We start from the raw sequence: 13,259 nt of genomic DNA, 5'->3' as shown, positions 1-13,259 counted from the left end.
ATATTTATTAATAAAAAAATTACTATAAATAAGGGGGGAAAAATATCACCACTCCGTGCACGGAGTGAAATCACTCCATGCACAACTACTCCGTGCAAAAGGAGAGAACTCACGTTTTACTCTCCATTTGAAAAGAGAGACTATCTCTCTGTGGATGAAGATATTCTCTCCGTCCACAGAGAAATTTTTTATTTATTTTTATTTGTTATGGAGGGATAATTTTGTTCATATTATATTTCGATATAAAATTTTTTTTAATTCTTTTATGGTAAAATTTAATTTTTCAATTTTAATTAATTAAATAATATTTATATATTATTTATTTAATTTTGTAGCTTTCTTTTATTTTATTTGTTTAATTTGGTTTAATAAAATATTCTTTATGATACAGTGACATTCGTTAAATTTTAATTAAATAATATTTTTTAAAATATTATTTAATTAAAATTTATAATAAATTTGTTCTATTTTTGTCTGCAATTTCTTTTTTAATACTCTTTATATTTAATTTCATTTTTTCATTATATATTATATAGTACTGGCTTTAGTCAAGTGGAGTGATGTGTAAAAATGGAGAAATCAGTGAAACGGTGTGTGAAAATATTGAGATGGCGTGTGAAAAGAATGTTATAGTGTGATTGAATAGAATAATTTATTGTTGCCAAACCAATTTCAAACTAGTTTTCATGTGAAAACCTATGTGACAAAAATGAACAGTAAACATCGCATTCTCTCTTTTAAGATAGGGAGAGATGATGTTAATTGTTGATCTCTGAAAATGGCCAATAGGTATCATTAGGAGATAGTGCACATGTGGACCTATTTTTGTAGTATTTCTACTGTAAATAAGTTTGTGAAAGAAGAAGAAGATAGAGACAATATATTATGTTCTCTTGTCCATTCAAAGATCCATCATCTTCAATGATACAAAAATTGTCTATTTATAGTGATCTGGCCGACGTTGTCATCGTTAAATCCGAGCCATGTGGCTTGATCTGAGACTTTTGATGTCACATCAACTCTACTTCATATTAATTACATTGATAGACTTTTGACAAGAGATCAGCCACCTGCAAATCTAGGCTGACTTAATAAATGGGCACGTCGCATCAATTAATTCTGAAGATGTCCCAGCTGAACCTGCCAAGGGCCTCGGTTACTCCAAGGAGTTCGGCAACAAGAGACGAGTAGGGGTAGGACCACCTCGACTGATCTTAGTGTAACGACCTCGGTATTTAATCGTGACTACTCCAAATGTTGTAGTTCTTGGATAGCTTGGACGATTGCCACGTGTAAATACGGGAGATCCACGTGGCCATTCTGTATGACCAGTAACAATAGTCCCCCAAGTCTATGTATGACCATTCATGTGGTACATAGAGTTTATGACATTCTGAAGAAAAGAAATCCATGCGGTAATGTTAGTCCCCCAAGTCTAATTGTTTAAATATTAGCAAGAGAGTTTTAGCCTTGCCAAATGTGTACATCAATAGCCATCAGGATAGAGGCCGAGGCTCATGTGCTTTTTACATATAAGTGGCCTTTCGTTAATGTATATGGAGAACCGAAGTTATAAATGCCCACGTGGCCATTTTGTATGACCAATAACAATGGTCACCCAAGTCTATGTATGATCATTCATGTGGTACATAGAGGTTTATGACTTTCTGAAGAAAAGAAATCCATGCAGTAATGTTAGTCTCCCAAGTCTAATTGTTTAAATATTAGCATGAGAGTTTTAGCTCTACCAAATGTGTAAGTCAATAGCTATTGGGATAGAGGTCGAGGCTCATGTGCTTTTTACATATAAGTGGCCTTTCCTTAATGTATATGGAAAGCCGAAGTTATAAATGCCCAAGTTGTTAGATGTAAAATTCAAGGTGGTTTGTACCTTTGCCGAAGTGGTTAGAATGTCAACCGAAGTGGTATGATATGTGAGACGGTTCGGGTAGTTTGAATGTCTTTCGTCATTTATTATTATAGATTGGCACACTGTCGTTTGGCCTTCCCAAGGAGGACGGTGCCCCCTATTTTCAATGTGTTCCACGTGTTTTGACCTGGGCCGTGAAGCTGAAACATCATACTCATCGAATAGTCTACATGTGACCCGAATTTGGATGGTCCAAGTCTTTGAGATTTGACAGTTGAGAATGCATGCGTTCGCCTATAATCAAGTCTTGTATACGTTATTATGCTAATGGCACATTGTACATAATACTCTCTTATAATGCATATTTAGTATGTATTACTAGGCAAAATTAGACTATGCACTAAACGAAATTTTTATTTTTTTATTTTTCGATACTTTTAAATAAAAGGTTCAATCCCAAATTAAGCCCTTGTCTAGCATTCTCTATATACGGTGATTATGATGTCCTATTTCTGGATTTTATGAATGTTCTTTGTTCGATTTATCAAGATTTGTTGTCATATTGGATCAATATGATATCGTTATTCTAGTATTTTTTTTTCCAATTTATTGATTGTTTCAATGTTCTATTTTGTAGTTAAATTATGCCTCCACAAGACTCAGTTCTTGACTTCACGTTGGTTTGATATTCAAATTTCTTTACTGGCAAAATATAAAAGTTGCAACTATGGTCATTATTGAGAAAAAATTATGTTTTGAATAATAACCTTTTTAAGAACTTATAGTTAAAAGTATGAAAAAAGGTTTTAAATTTACATGAAAAATATTTATTACATGAACCTATGATTATAAATAAATACAAAAATTAAAAACGAAATCGTGCTACACATACATAATCATTTATATAATCGTTTACATCCCACTCATATCATCAAAGTGGAGACCACAGCTCGACATTATTAAATACACGTGAAACCCGAGTGTTTGTGAAGAGGGGGACACGCTTCAATAACCCCGTTCGATACATATGGCTTATTCCTTGAAAACGTGGACTAAGTGCAATAATAAAAAGTGAGGTGTGATTTTCCCAACTGTAAATTTTCAAATTTTCTTCTTTTCTTTTCTGAATCAGAGACACTTCTTTCAGGCATAAGCGAAATGGAAGAAAATATGTTTGGCTCAAAGGATTCAAACCCTAAAGCCACCGCTACCGCGGCTGACACCACCATCGATCCAACCCTCCAACGGAAGCATGCGGCAATGCTGGAACGCCTCTCCAATCGCCACCACTCACGGCTGGCCGGAAAATCCGACCCTGAGTCCACAAACCTTAATTCACCTCCCTCTTTCGAGTCTACCGAATCCTTCCTCTCAAAATTCTCTCAATCTAAGGTCTCCATTGAGTCCTGCCTCTCCCAGCTCCAACGACAAGAAGAAAACGGAATTCCTGGCTCCGATTCGAACCGAAAAACAGATACAGAGAAAATCTCTCTCTCAATTTCTGACCTAGAGAAGTTTGTTGCCGAGAATTCTTACTTCTTGCCATCCTACGAAGTTCGTACGTGCCTCAAAATCATTGCCGATCTCAAACAGTCCCTCGATGATGTCACCTCCCTCGTCATCCCCAAGAAAAAATTCTCCTTCAAAAATAAGCCTTCCAAAAAACCCGCTAATCCGGTTCAGGAAGATGCCGTCTCTGAGAGAAACCTGAATGCGGGAACGGAAGGTTTGGGATTTAAACGTTTGAGCCTGTCACCTGGGTTTAGGGATAAAGAGAAGGAGGTATTAGTCAAGGAATTTGATAAGAGTGCTACGCAGGGACAAAATGGGGAATTTACGTTATCGGGTTTGAGGGATTGTGAGGTGAGATTGAAGGGTTGTTTAAGGGCTCTGTTCATGGATAGATTGACAAATTGTAGGATTTATGTTGGGGCAGTGATGGGGTCAGTTTTGATAGAGGGCGTGGAGGGATGTGTTTTTATATTGGCTTCACATCAGATCAGGATTCATAATGCAAAAAATTGTGACTTTTATCTTCGAGTTAGGAGTAGACCCATAATTGAGGACTGCAATGGGGTTAGATTTGCGCCGTATTGTCTAAACTATGAAAGGATTGAGAAGGATCTTGAGGAGGCAAATCTTGGAGAGGAGACGGCTAACTGGGCAAATGTGGATGATTTTCGGTGGTTGAGGGCGGTGCAATCCCCGAACTGGTCCATTTTGCCAGAAAATGAGCGAATTCTGACGGTGGATATTTCGAATTCTTGAAAAGTGGATTGAGAGCCCTTTTTTAGCATAGACTAAGAGATTTGTGTTTCTGGATACATGCTTGATTTTGTAAAAGAGGTAACATTTTTGTTATATCTGTTATTTATTGCAAATGGGGAATTATTCAGAATTCATTTCTAAACAAAGTTGATTCCAAATTGGATTCGTTTGATACTTCATTGTTTATGTAATTTGATTGCGACAAATTTCCGATGCTTGATGTTTTTGCTATGTTGTTTCAATTATGTCTCTTTGTTCCTGTGCAGCTGCTAAACTTCTTTCATATTAATGCTTGAATATACATAACAGAGTTTACAGTCAGACTGTTCCCTCTACTTGTTTGTTCTCGAATAACCTTCATAGATTTAACTTTGTTTTGGAGCTTGAAATATTGTTAATTGTTAAAGACCCATGCCTTCAGACGTGCTTCTTACTTTGAATTTACTTGGTTTGGGCAAATAAGATGATCATATTAGGAATACATAAGAGATGCTTTGGATTTGTGCACCTCAACCAGGTGGTTCAATTGGTGAACTGTTGAACCAGCTGGACTGGTCCTCTAATTGATTTGTTTATGACAATGACCTCATAGAACCCAGGTTGAAACCTTATGTATAGGCATGGTCTTGAATCTACAACCTAATGCATGCTAAAGGATCTCATCAGTCTTTATATGAACACCTCTCTACAAGCTACTGTCTGTATACATCAACTTTTGATGTGATGATCGTGTTAAACTAAGCACGAAGAAGGAAGAAATGCTGTTTGGAGGTACAAGTTTGTGTTTACAATGAATACACACTGCTTGTGATTGTGCTTTGGAAGCCTTGCTTATTGTGAAAGTGAATGTATTACGTCGTATCCACCTTCATAGTACAGTTTTCTGTTTTCTTCTTGCCATGCCTACCTGCTGTGATGCTCAAACTCGTAGAAGTGGTCAGAGTTTCCGTGTCGGCACGACACTACATGGGTATGGGTACTTCAACCGGACACTCAATTTATACAGGGGTTTATGTCTTCCGGCTGTTACATAATTTTTGTGATTTTAGTCAAATGAGATATTGTTTTCATTGCTACTAATGTTTTTCATCATGTTGATAGGTTAATAAAGTTAACAAAAAAAACCATATTAATGAAATTTGGATACTTTTTAGCCATATTCTCGTATTTTACATTTTAGAAAATAAAAGATTCAGACACTTACTTACGTACCCACAGCCGAGAGTGAGCATCATAACCTATCTGTAATTGAACTGGAATTTTTGCTGCTGACATTGGATTAGCTGCTGCGGCATGTGAAAACCTTATCCTATCCTGTTTAGTTTCTGGAATTTCATCTCTAATAGGGGGTTTCGATTCAAAGGTTAGAAAATGTGGTGCGGGTTCATCGCTCTCGACCATCCCTTTGACTTCTCCATGTTACAAGGAGTTGAGCTACTCTCGACCAGGGAGGGAATGAATTACCTCTCAACAATCTTGAATCGGATCAACATCATGAATAACAATATTTGAGCTATCAAATCAATTCATCGTTGAGACTTCAATGCTGACTTTGCGCATATTTATGGTGATATTGAACGATGTTTGGTGAAAATTGTTGTAGTTACTGAGTAAATTGTGCTGATATATGAAATTCGTTTTGGTTCAGATATAAATGCCATTTACACTTGGCTTAGGATAAAGGTCTTTAATGTTCTGTTGTTTCATTGAAATATGATACGAGTATTGTTATACTTTTGTGTAAATAAGAATATCCAACGTGGCGTATTTGTATTTTTATTTTCTTCTCCACAAATATAAATAGACACGAATTAATGAAGATCGAATGCATTCTTATTATGCTCCCTCGATATTTTTTGCAAACAGCTCTCTTTTTTGTGTAAAAATTTCATTTCAATATTCATGTTAAAGTTAGATTATAAAGGTTCGCTTGTTCCTAGGCTATTAATGTGCTGCTTCTGTGCGTATGAAGTTCTTTTTTTGGGGAGCTAATTACTCATAACAATCTTGCTACATGTATACTTTTGTTGACATTAAGTTTGACATTGTGCCACTTATTGCAGGACGAATGATCAGTTTTAAAATGAAAAACACTTTTCTGCCCATTCATTTTTAAATTTGCAAAAATTTGTAAACAATGTCAAACTTCATGTACAACATGTAGTGTATAAGGAGCATTATTCTTACTCATAATCTAGAGCACTAGACGAAACATAAGCCACAAGCTGTGCATAACGTTTTAAACTGTAGCCTTCAGCTTGTTCCATAGAGAAATCAACAGATAATGAATGTAAAGTTTACGAAGTTGTGCTATATTTCTTAACTACCTCCTTTCAGTGTTATTTTTTAGATTTTTCCGATATTGGATTGGGTTTAAGTTGAGGTTATTCAGTTCAAAAGATTATAATTTAGTTGGTTCAAAGTTTCAAACCCAACAATTACCCGATCCATTAAAATATGAACTGAGGGATCTTAAAATATAATTCCGTTGCCGGGACTTGAACCCGGGTCTCTCGGGTGAGAGCCGAGTATCCTAACCAACTAGACTACAACGGATTTTTGGTAAGGTTTTATATGAATATTTATTTAAACTAATTACTGATATTAATTATATACAACATGTGGATTATTTGATAAACTACCTTTCACCTTAATGTCAATCGAGATTTTGGTAAATAAACAATGTTGAGGTTAGCAAATCTTACTAACACCTTAGTATCTCTATCTTCAATTTCACAATTCATCACTTCGAGGGAGATCCAATTGCGCTCTCTTGTAATTACTTGGACGAATTACTTAAATTGACCAACTCCTAATTTTCGTGAAATTATTAATCCAAAATTTAAGAACTTCAAAATTTTCAAGTATTGTTGATTCAAGATCAATCAAATTTATTTACTTTTTTGAGGATTTTACGAAGGCAAATTCGTGAGGAAGTCCTTGGAATCCTTGAAAAAAATTTTAAGACCACATGAATCCATAGTAATTATCTTCTTTTCTTTCTACATTATGTGAATGATCGAGGATGCTGTGTCGATTCCGTTGAATGCGTAACTGACACTATACTATGAAAGTATTTGTGCATGCAAAATATCAAATGGTCCTCGAAATGAGTAATTAAGCAAAACCAAGTAAATCAAAAGGAAACATTATAAATAAAAGTCACAAAAATAGAGAGATAAATTTATTTCTTCTCATGAATATTTAAAAATATTCCACTGTAATTTATCAGGACAGTACACTACATAATCACAAATAGACAATGGATTTGAGTTGCCCTAAATTTACATTGTAGACAAGTTTGTGAATTTCTTAGGGACAGTCCAGACAGACACTTACTATAATTCAATGAATATAACATAGGAATCCAAATTAAAAATAAGGAGATATCTCGATTCATATACAATTCAAGAAGAGAATAACCATCTTCACGAATTTTGCATGAATAGTCTCCTTAATTAGAAGTAATGACCTTTTAAAGCAGTGACTCTAAATCTTTTAACCTGTTTGGAAAAATGAATTACTGGGACAACAATATGTTAGAAATATTCGAGAGTGTACATCAGTGTCTTACCTAACTTCGTTCAAGTCTGGGTAGACAGCTAATGCCTCTTTAAAATGGGTTGTGTTGCTCGTACATTGAGTCTTACACTTCGGTTGACACGAGCCCACCTTTCCTTTCACATGGGGAGGTCGGCCCCACACATTTAGGTGTGGACCCTGACCTCTTCTATGTGAGAGGTCAGGTGGGACCATGTCAACCGTAGTGTAAACCTCCAAGTATAAGTAGATTAATTCTCTTTAAAATCCTATATTAGAGTAGACAATGACCGAATTAGTCATTAATTGAGCTTGTGAAAATATAATAAAAAATTAATCAAGTTAGTGTTTCTTCATTTTGACCCGGCTTTATCCATTTTTTCGACCCATAGTGATTATCATCATCTATTGTCAGTATAACAAAAAAAAAAAGGGAGGCCTGACTTATTTCCAAAATTAGAGTTCGACCGCAGCATCTCCCAATTTATATTTTTTGTTTTTGTTTTTTTGATCAAATGCCAGACAAGTGCAAAAGTTTCCTAAACTGGGGGTTGCAAGAATTGAACTTATGACTTGCTATTCAGGTATGCTATTGAACCACCTCGTCTAAAAAACTTAAGTTGTTTGTTTAGACTTGAGTTTCAGTGTAGCACCCAAAGGGGGAGGAAAGAGAAAAACGCCATAATAAACCAACAAGTGGATATAAAAACATTTCATCCGATGAAGACATATTTTCTGAACCTTCTCTAAGTATCCTGAGGCCTAAAGCATTAGTAGCAAATATCCAAAAAGCATTATAGATTAAGCGCATTTACGAAATCAACCTGTAATCCCATCACACTGTCTTCTACTACCATACAATCCTTTGCTAACACTCCTAACCTCTGCGAAGCATAATATTTGACAGAGCACAGTTAAAATAAAGGGCAGAGTTAGATATCAAATGTTTACATCTAAGAAAGTGAGTGATACGTTGCTACTCTAATTACCTTCGCGGCTGTTGTATAAATCAGAGGATCATCGGGCTTCTTTTCTTTCACATCGTCGCCTGGAGAAGTAGAAGTAAATAAAATCGTTTATACAGCATTTTTTCATTATGAGCTTGATATGCAAGCAGTAGTTTTGTCTGTCAAAATAACATCAGGTAATTTTCTTATGTACACAAATCTGTCAGTCACTTCCAAAGGTAAAACAATATTCACAATTATCGGATTATCAATTTGTCCTGCAACTAATTTTTCATGGTATACTTCTGTTAGTTTTTGGAAAGTTCAAGCTGGCAATGATAATGTAATTATAATTATGTCTATAGCATAGGGGACATGATAGAAATCTGTTATATCATATGTACTGTTCGCTCTGGAAGAGTTTGAGCTCATCTTACTCCTCACAGATCTCTGTAACGTCCCCAAGATTCAAGCTTACGACATCTTCCTTAAGTGAGACTTAATGAAATCCTAGTACCAATTAGGCAACTTGCCCAATTACTACCAGGATTCAACTTAAGTGAGTGCAAATTTACTACATAAACCAGAGCCAACAGAGAAACCCAATTTTAACTACTACTACTTCCTGTCCTATATATATACAAATTCTATGCGGGTGTCAGCCAGCATATCTGTCATCATAGGTGGCCAAGGTAGGTATACAAAATTTATTCTCTTGGATTCTTGAACATACCTGAAAGGAAGCAATCGAGGCCTTGGAAGCTCTCCATTAACAAGACAAGAAAGAAACATCATGAGAGCTAAATGCTAACATTGTGCTCGGGACTAGACTAGCTCTGGACAAACTCTATCTACTTAGTTTCTATAGAAACAAGATTTTAAGTAGAACCACTCAAAAAAACTGCAAGAAAAAAGTAAGGAAAGGGATCAAGGGAGTTATTTTAATTTAAGTCCCACAAATAAGAATGGATTGATAATACATATAAGATTAAAGTACATGAATAATGCTATTGAGTTATTGATCGCTTTCTTACTTTATTCCCTTTATCAGTTCATATTTATATTACATTATAAATTTAACTAGCTTAAAATTTACGAATCTCAAACTTTAACAATTAGTTAAACACAACATCAACAATAACAACAACAATCCATGCTTTATTTTATAAATTCAGGGTCGTCTATATCAATTCTCTTTTCTCCTTAGAAGAATCAATGCACAAAACTAACAATTAGTTAAATAATCACACTAATTTAAACATGAAAAGATGATCAATATTGTCACTTTAAAAGTTCATGTACCTTGTTTTAGAACAAATGAAAATAGAATTAGTTTAAACCACGTCCCCCCCTGTTTGCACTTAAGCTCGATAATTCGATTTAGGCTGAAATGTGGGTAGTTATATCCAAAAAGTTTCAAAATTGATACATGGCAAAATGAGAATATTTTGATCAGACTGGCAAACCAGTTAAAGGATCAAACACAACCAAACCGTTCAGTAAATAAATTAGAAGTAAAATTAGAGATCTTACCATCCCAATAAGATTTTCCAAACATAGAATAACTGAACTTTTGGTTGCAGAAGAGCAAACAGCTAGCTTTTTCCCCTACAAAAGACTACGGAAAAGGAAAGTTAAGGATGAAAGCTCTGTCAAGAGAAATTTCTTATGAAAAACTCATTTTTTTTTTCAAACCTCATTTTCAACCATACATTCACATAATAAAATATTCATCACGTAAACCCAAAACTTTTGTTTTTTTAACTTCACATCTTCCAAAAAAATCACTATCCCAAAATCTATTAACATCAAATAATGGGGCTCAAACAAGGGAGAGAATCTTCAGTAGGGCAGTCACACCACGTGACGGTACGATCGCTCTATCAAGGTGAGCCACCTCGACAGGTAGCCCACCACACACCCTCGAGGTGTGTGGCCCACCAACGAGTTGGCACATTGGCATTGGACGGGTGCACCATCCACCTTTTCCTCGTCCATCAACCTCGAAACACCCGGTCTAGGCTCAACCTGCCAATGCAATTAACATCTTCTCCATTCTCAATGAATAATTTTAAAGCTAAAACCGAAAGAAAGAAAATAAAATGTCATTTCTCACATCAATAAGCAATAATTACATGCGTTCCCTTAAAGTTCCAGATTTGATTATTTCTTTTTAACTCTCGGTCTTCCAGTCCTGCACAAAGTATTCAAGGGCATTTCTTTCTGAAATGGCAAATCAGAATTCATATGTAACTGTTTCAAATTAAACAGAACTTTCCAATTCTAAAGTCCAATTCCATGAGCACATTGTGTTTCTTCACAAGCCTTTTATATTAATTTTGTATTAAGATTTGAGAATGATAAAATATTAAATCAAGACTGGCTCGAATTGAGCATGTTTACACATTGATGTGCTATAAAGATATCGTGTTACACTAGATTTCTAGTTTAAAGCCATTTAGATTCGGAATGATTTAATCCATTGATATTGGTTTGAGATCGGCCCACAATATTTGTTCGTGATTGGGTCAAGGGGTCTATAGAATCAACGACGATTTGGGCTGAACTCATGCCGTATTTTAGACAATCTCATAATAAGCACGAACTTGATCTTTACAAAGCACCGCTAACTTCAAGAAAGGAACAAATTCTTACCAAAAAAAAGGTGTATTAAAAATTAAATTAAAGTTGCACGAAACAAGTCATGTTGAATGCAAAATTTAACTAAATGTAACCTCTTTTATTGACTAAAGATATAAAAAAGTAATTCAAAAATCATATCTATATCTAAAGTTAGAGGGCTTATTGGATTCTATTCGTAAAACTTATTAGCTCATGAAGTATTTAATTAAAGAATACCACACATAGTAAGAAGGGCCAAAAAAAAAAAAAAAAAAACTCTTCTCTAAGGTTTAACCATCATTGCTTATTGTATCCAGATATTTTATTATGTACGAGTTTTTTCCATTTAAAAAATCTAAATTATGAGGATACATGGTTCTTCCAAACAAGACTTGAGTAAAAGTGAGGTAATTTTGCAGATAACATTGAATGGTTGATCAAGTAGCGAAGTGGAGTAATCTAGTTTGATATCAAAGAAAAATCTAGACTCGGCCTTTAAATAATTAGTCCATTCATTTTAATTTTCAACATAATTGATTATTGCTCCCATATGAATTCATCTCAATCTCTCTTTACACTTTATCTCCTCCCTTTCTCGTCTCTCTTCACCTCTAGTTTACATCTTTTGCATCAAATCAAGTTTTCTTTAAAATGAAAATCATTTTTTAGCTTCTACCTAAAGGGTTTGGATACTTGAGCCTATTTTATGGATAATGAAACGAAATAAAAGCAGGAGGAGAACTTGGCTCCTTGGCCTCTAAAACTTGGTTCACAAAAAGAAAAGAAAGATGCTTTGAAGACACACAAAGTATAGAAGTAATACTCACACTATAATTGAACAAATGAACACCATAAATATTAGATATAGGGACTAGAGTGCTTAGATTGCTATCGCAGTTTTATTTGATAAATCACATTTTAATTGAATTTGAGGTCCTCAACTTTGTCCATTGTAGCACTTAAGTTCCTAATTTTTTTGTCGAATTCTTATATTTAATTTTTCATTAAGTACAACATTCTATCGTTGATGATAGATTTTGTTAAAATGTTTCGTTCGTTTGCTTTAAAATAAGAAAAAATATTTGATTGTACTTCTATAATTATTTATTCTTTAAGTGTAATGGACAAATTACCCTTACATAGAGGTTAATTTTAATTAAAATGGAACGCAAATTACAATGTTCAGTCCCCCGCAATGAACACAAAATTCCATAATCCATGTTTGCCCACTTAAAGGCGCTACACCAGATTCCACTTTAGGCAGACAAAAAAACAACCATCAATGTCGAAAAAGAAAATCAATGAGTATATTAAAAGAAAAGAAAAGAAAATGAAGTGAAAAATAGTATCAAAATCTTAAAGAGTAGCTTTACTCTTCGATATAGAAAATTACACCAAGTGAGAGGTAATTTACGAATAGTGTTAATTGATGTGTTGAAATAATAGAAATTAATTTTATTTCTTTCATTAACTAGAGGTGTAAAAAATTAACCTAATAACGAGAAATATTAAATAACAAACTTTTAAGCTCGAAAATTTATCAGATATCACCCAACCTTCTCAGACTAATCAAGCGAGATAATCCCACTCTATACCTACATAGCTCTATCATCGATTGTAACTTATGATAATTATATTTACACCATAATTTTTGTCTATCAAATCACAATTTAGTTGCAGTTAAGGTCATCAACTTTTGCTCATTGTAAGATTAATATGCTTAACTTTTTTTACCGAATTCTTATTTTCAACTTTCCATTAATTATCACATCTCGTATTTGATTATGATTTCTTTTGAAATTTTCTATTTGTATACTTTAAAATGAAAGAGAAATACTTTTTCGTATTTTAGTATTTATTATTATTTTTTTTAAAAAGGATTGAAAAATAAGCCATTTTATATCCTCTCAACAAATTTGCTGAACGAAAATATTTATCAGAGTCAGAATATATTAATTAATGGAAGGTTAAGGATAAGAATGCGTTAAAAAAATTTAGGAACATAAATGCTA

General features: G+C 34.1%; 1 protein-coding gene and 1 non-coding gene across 2 annotated transcripts; one reads left to right on the top strand and one right to left on the bottom strand.

Moving 5' to 3' along the window:
• The first annotated feature begins 2,910 nt into the window (after positions 1 to 2,910).
• Positions 2,911 to 4,312, top strand: LOC111369573 (tubulin-folding cofactor C). Its single transcript, XM_022991144.1, has one exon. It carries the CDS (start codon positions 3,029 to 3,031, stop codon positions 4,136 to 4,138), a length of 1,110 nt encoding a protein of 369 aa, XP_022846912.1. The 5' UTR covers positions 2,911 to 3,028; the 3' UTR covers positions 4,139 to 4,312.
• Positions 4,313 to 6,621: 2,309 nt separating this feature from the next.
• Positions 6,622 to 6,694, bottom strand: TRNAE-CUC. Its single transcript has one exon. It is a non-coding gene; the product is annotated as a tRNA-Glu (tRNA).
• Positions 6,695 to 13,259: the final 6,565 nt, after the last annotated feature.

The sequence above is a fragment of the Olea europaea genome, chromosome 20, assembly GCF_002742605.1.
Source record: "Olea europaea var. sylvestris chromosome 20, O_europaea_v1, whole genome shotgun sequence".
NCBI classification, from domain to species: Eukaryota; Viridiplantae; Streptophyta; class Magnoliopsida; order Lamiales; family Oleaceae; genus Olea; species Olea europaea.
The sequence above is the reverse complement of the archived record's forward strand: the minus strand, read 5'-3'. Positions and strand labels throughout refer to the sequence as shown.

Bases quoted from the DNA above. Each gene is read 5' to 3' on its own strand.
- LOC111369573 (XM_022991144.1), top strand. From the start codon at position 3,029: ATGGAAGAAAATATGTTTGGCTCAAAGGATTCAAACCCTAAAGCCACC.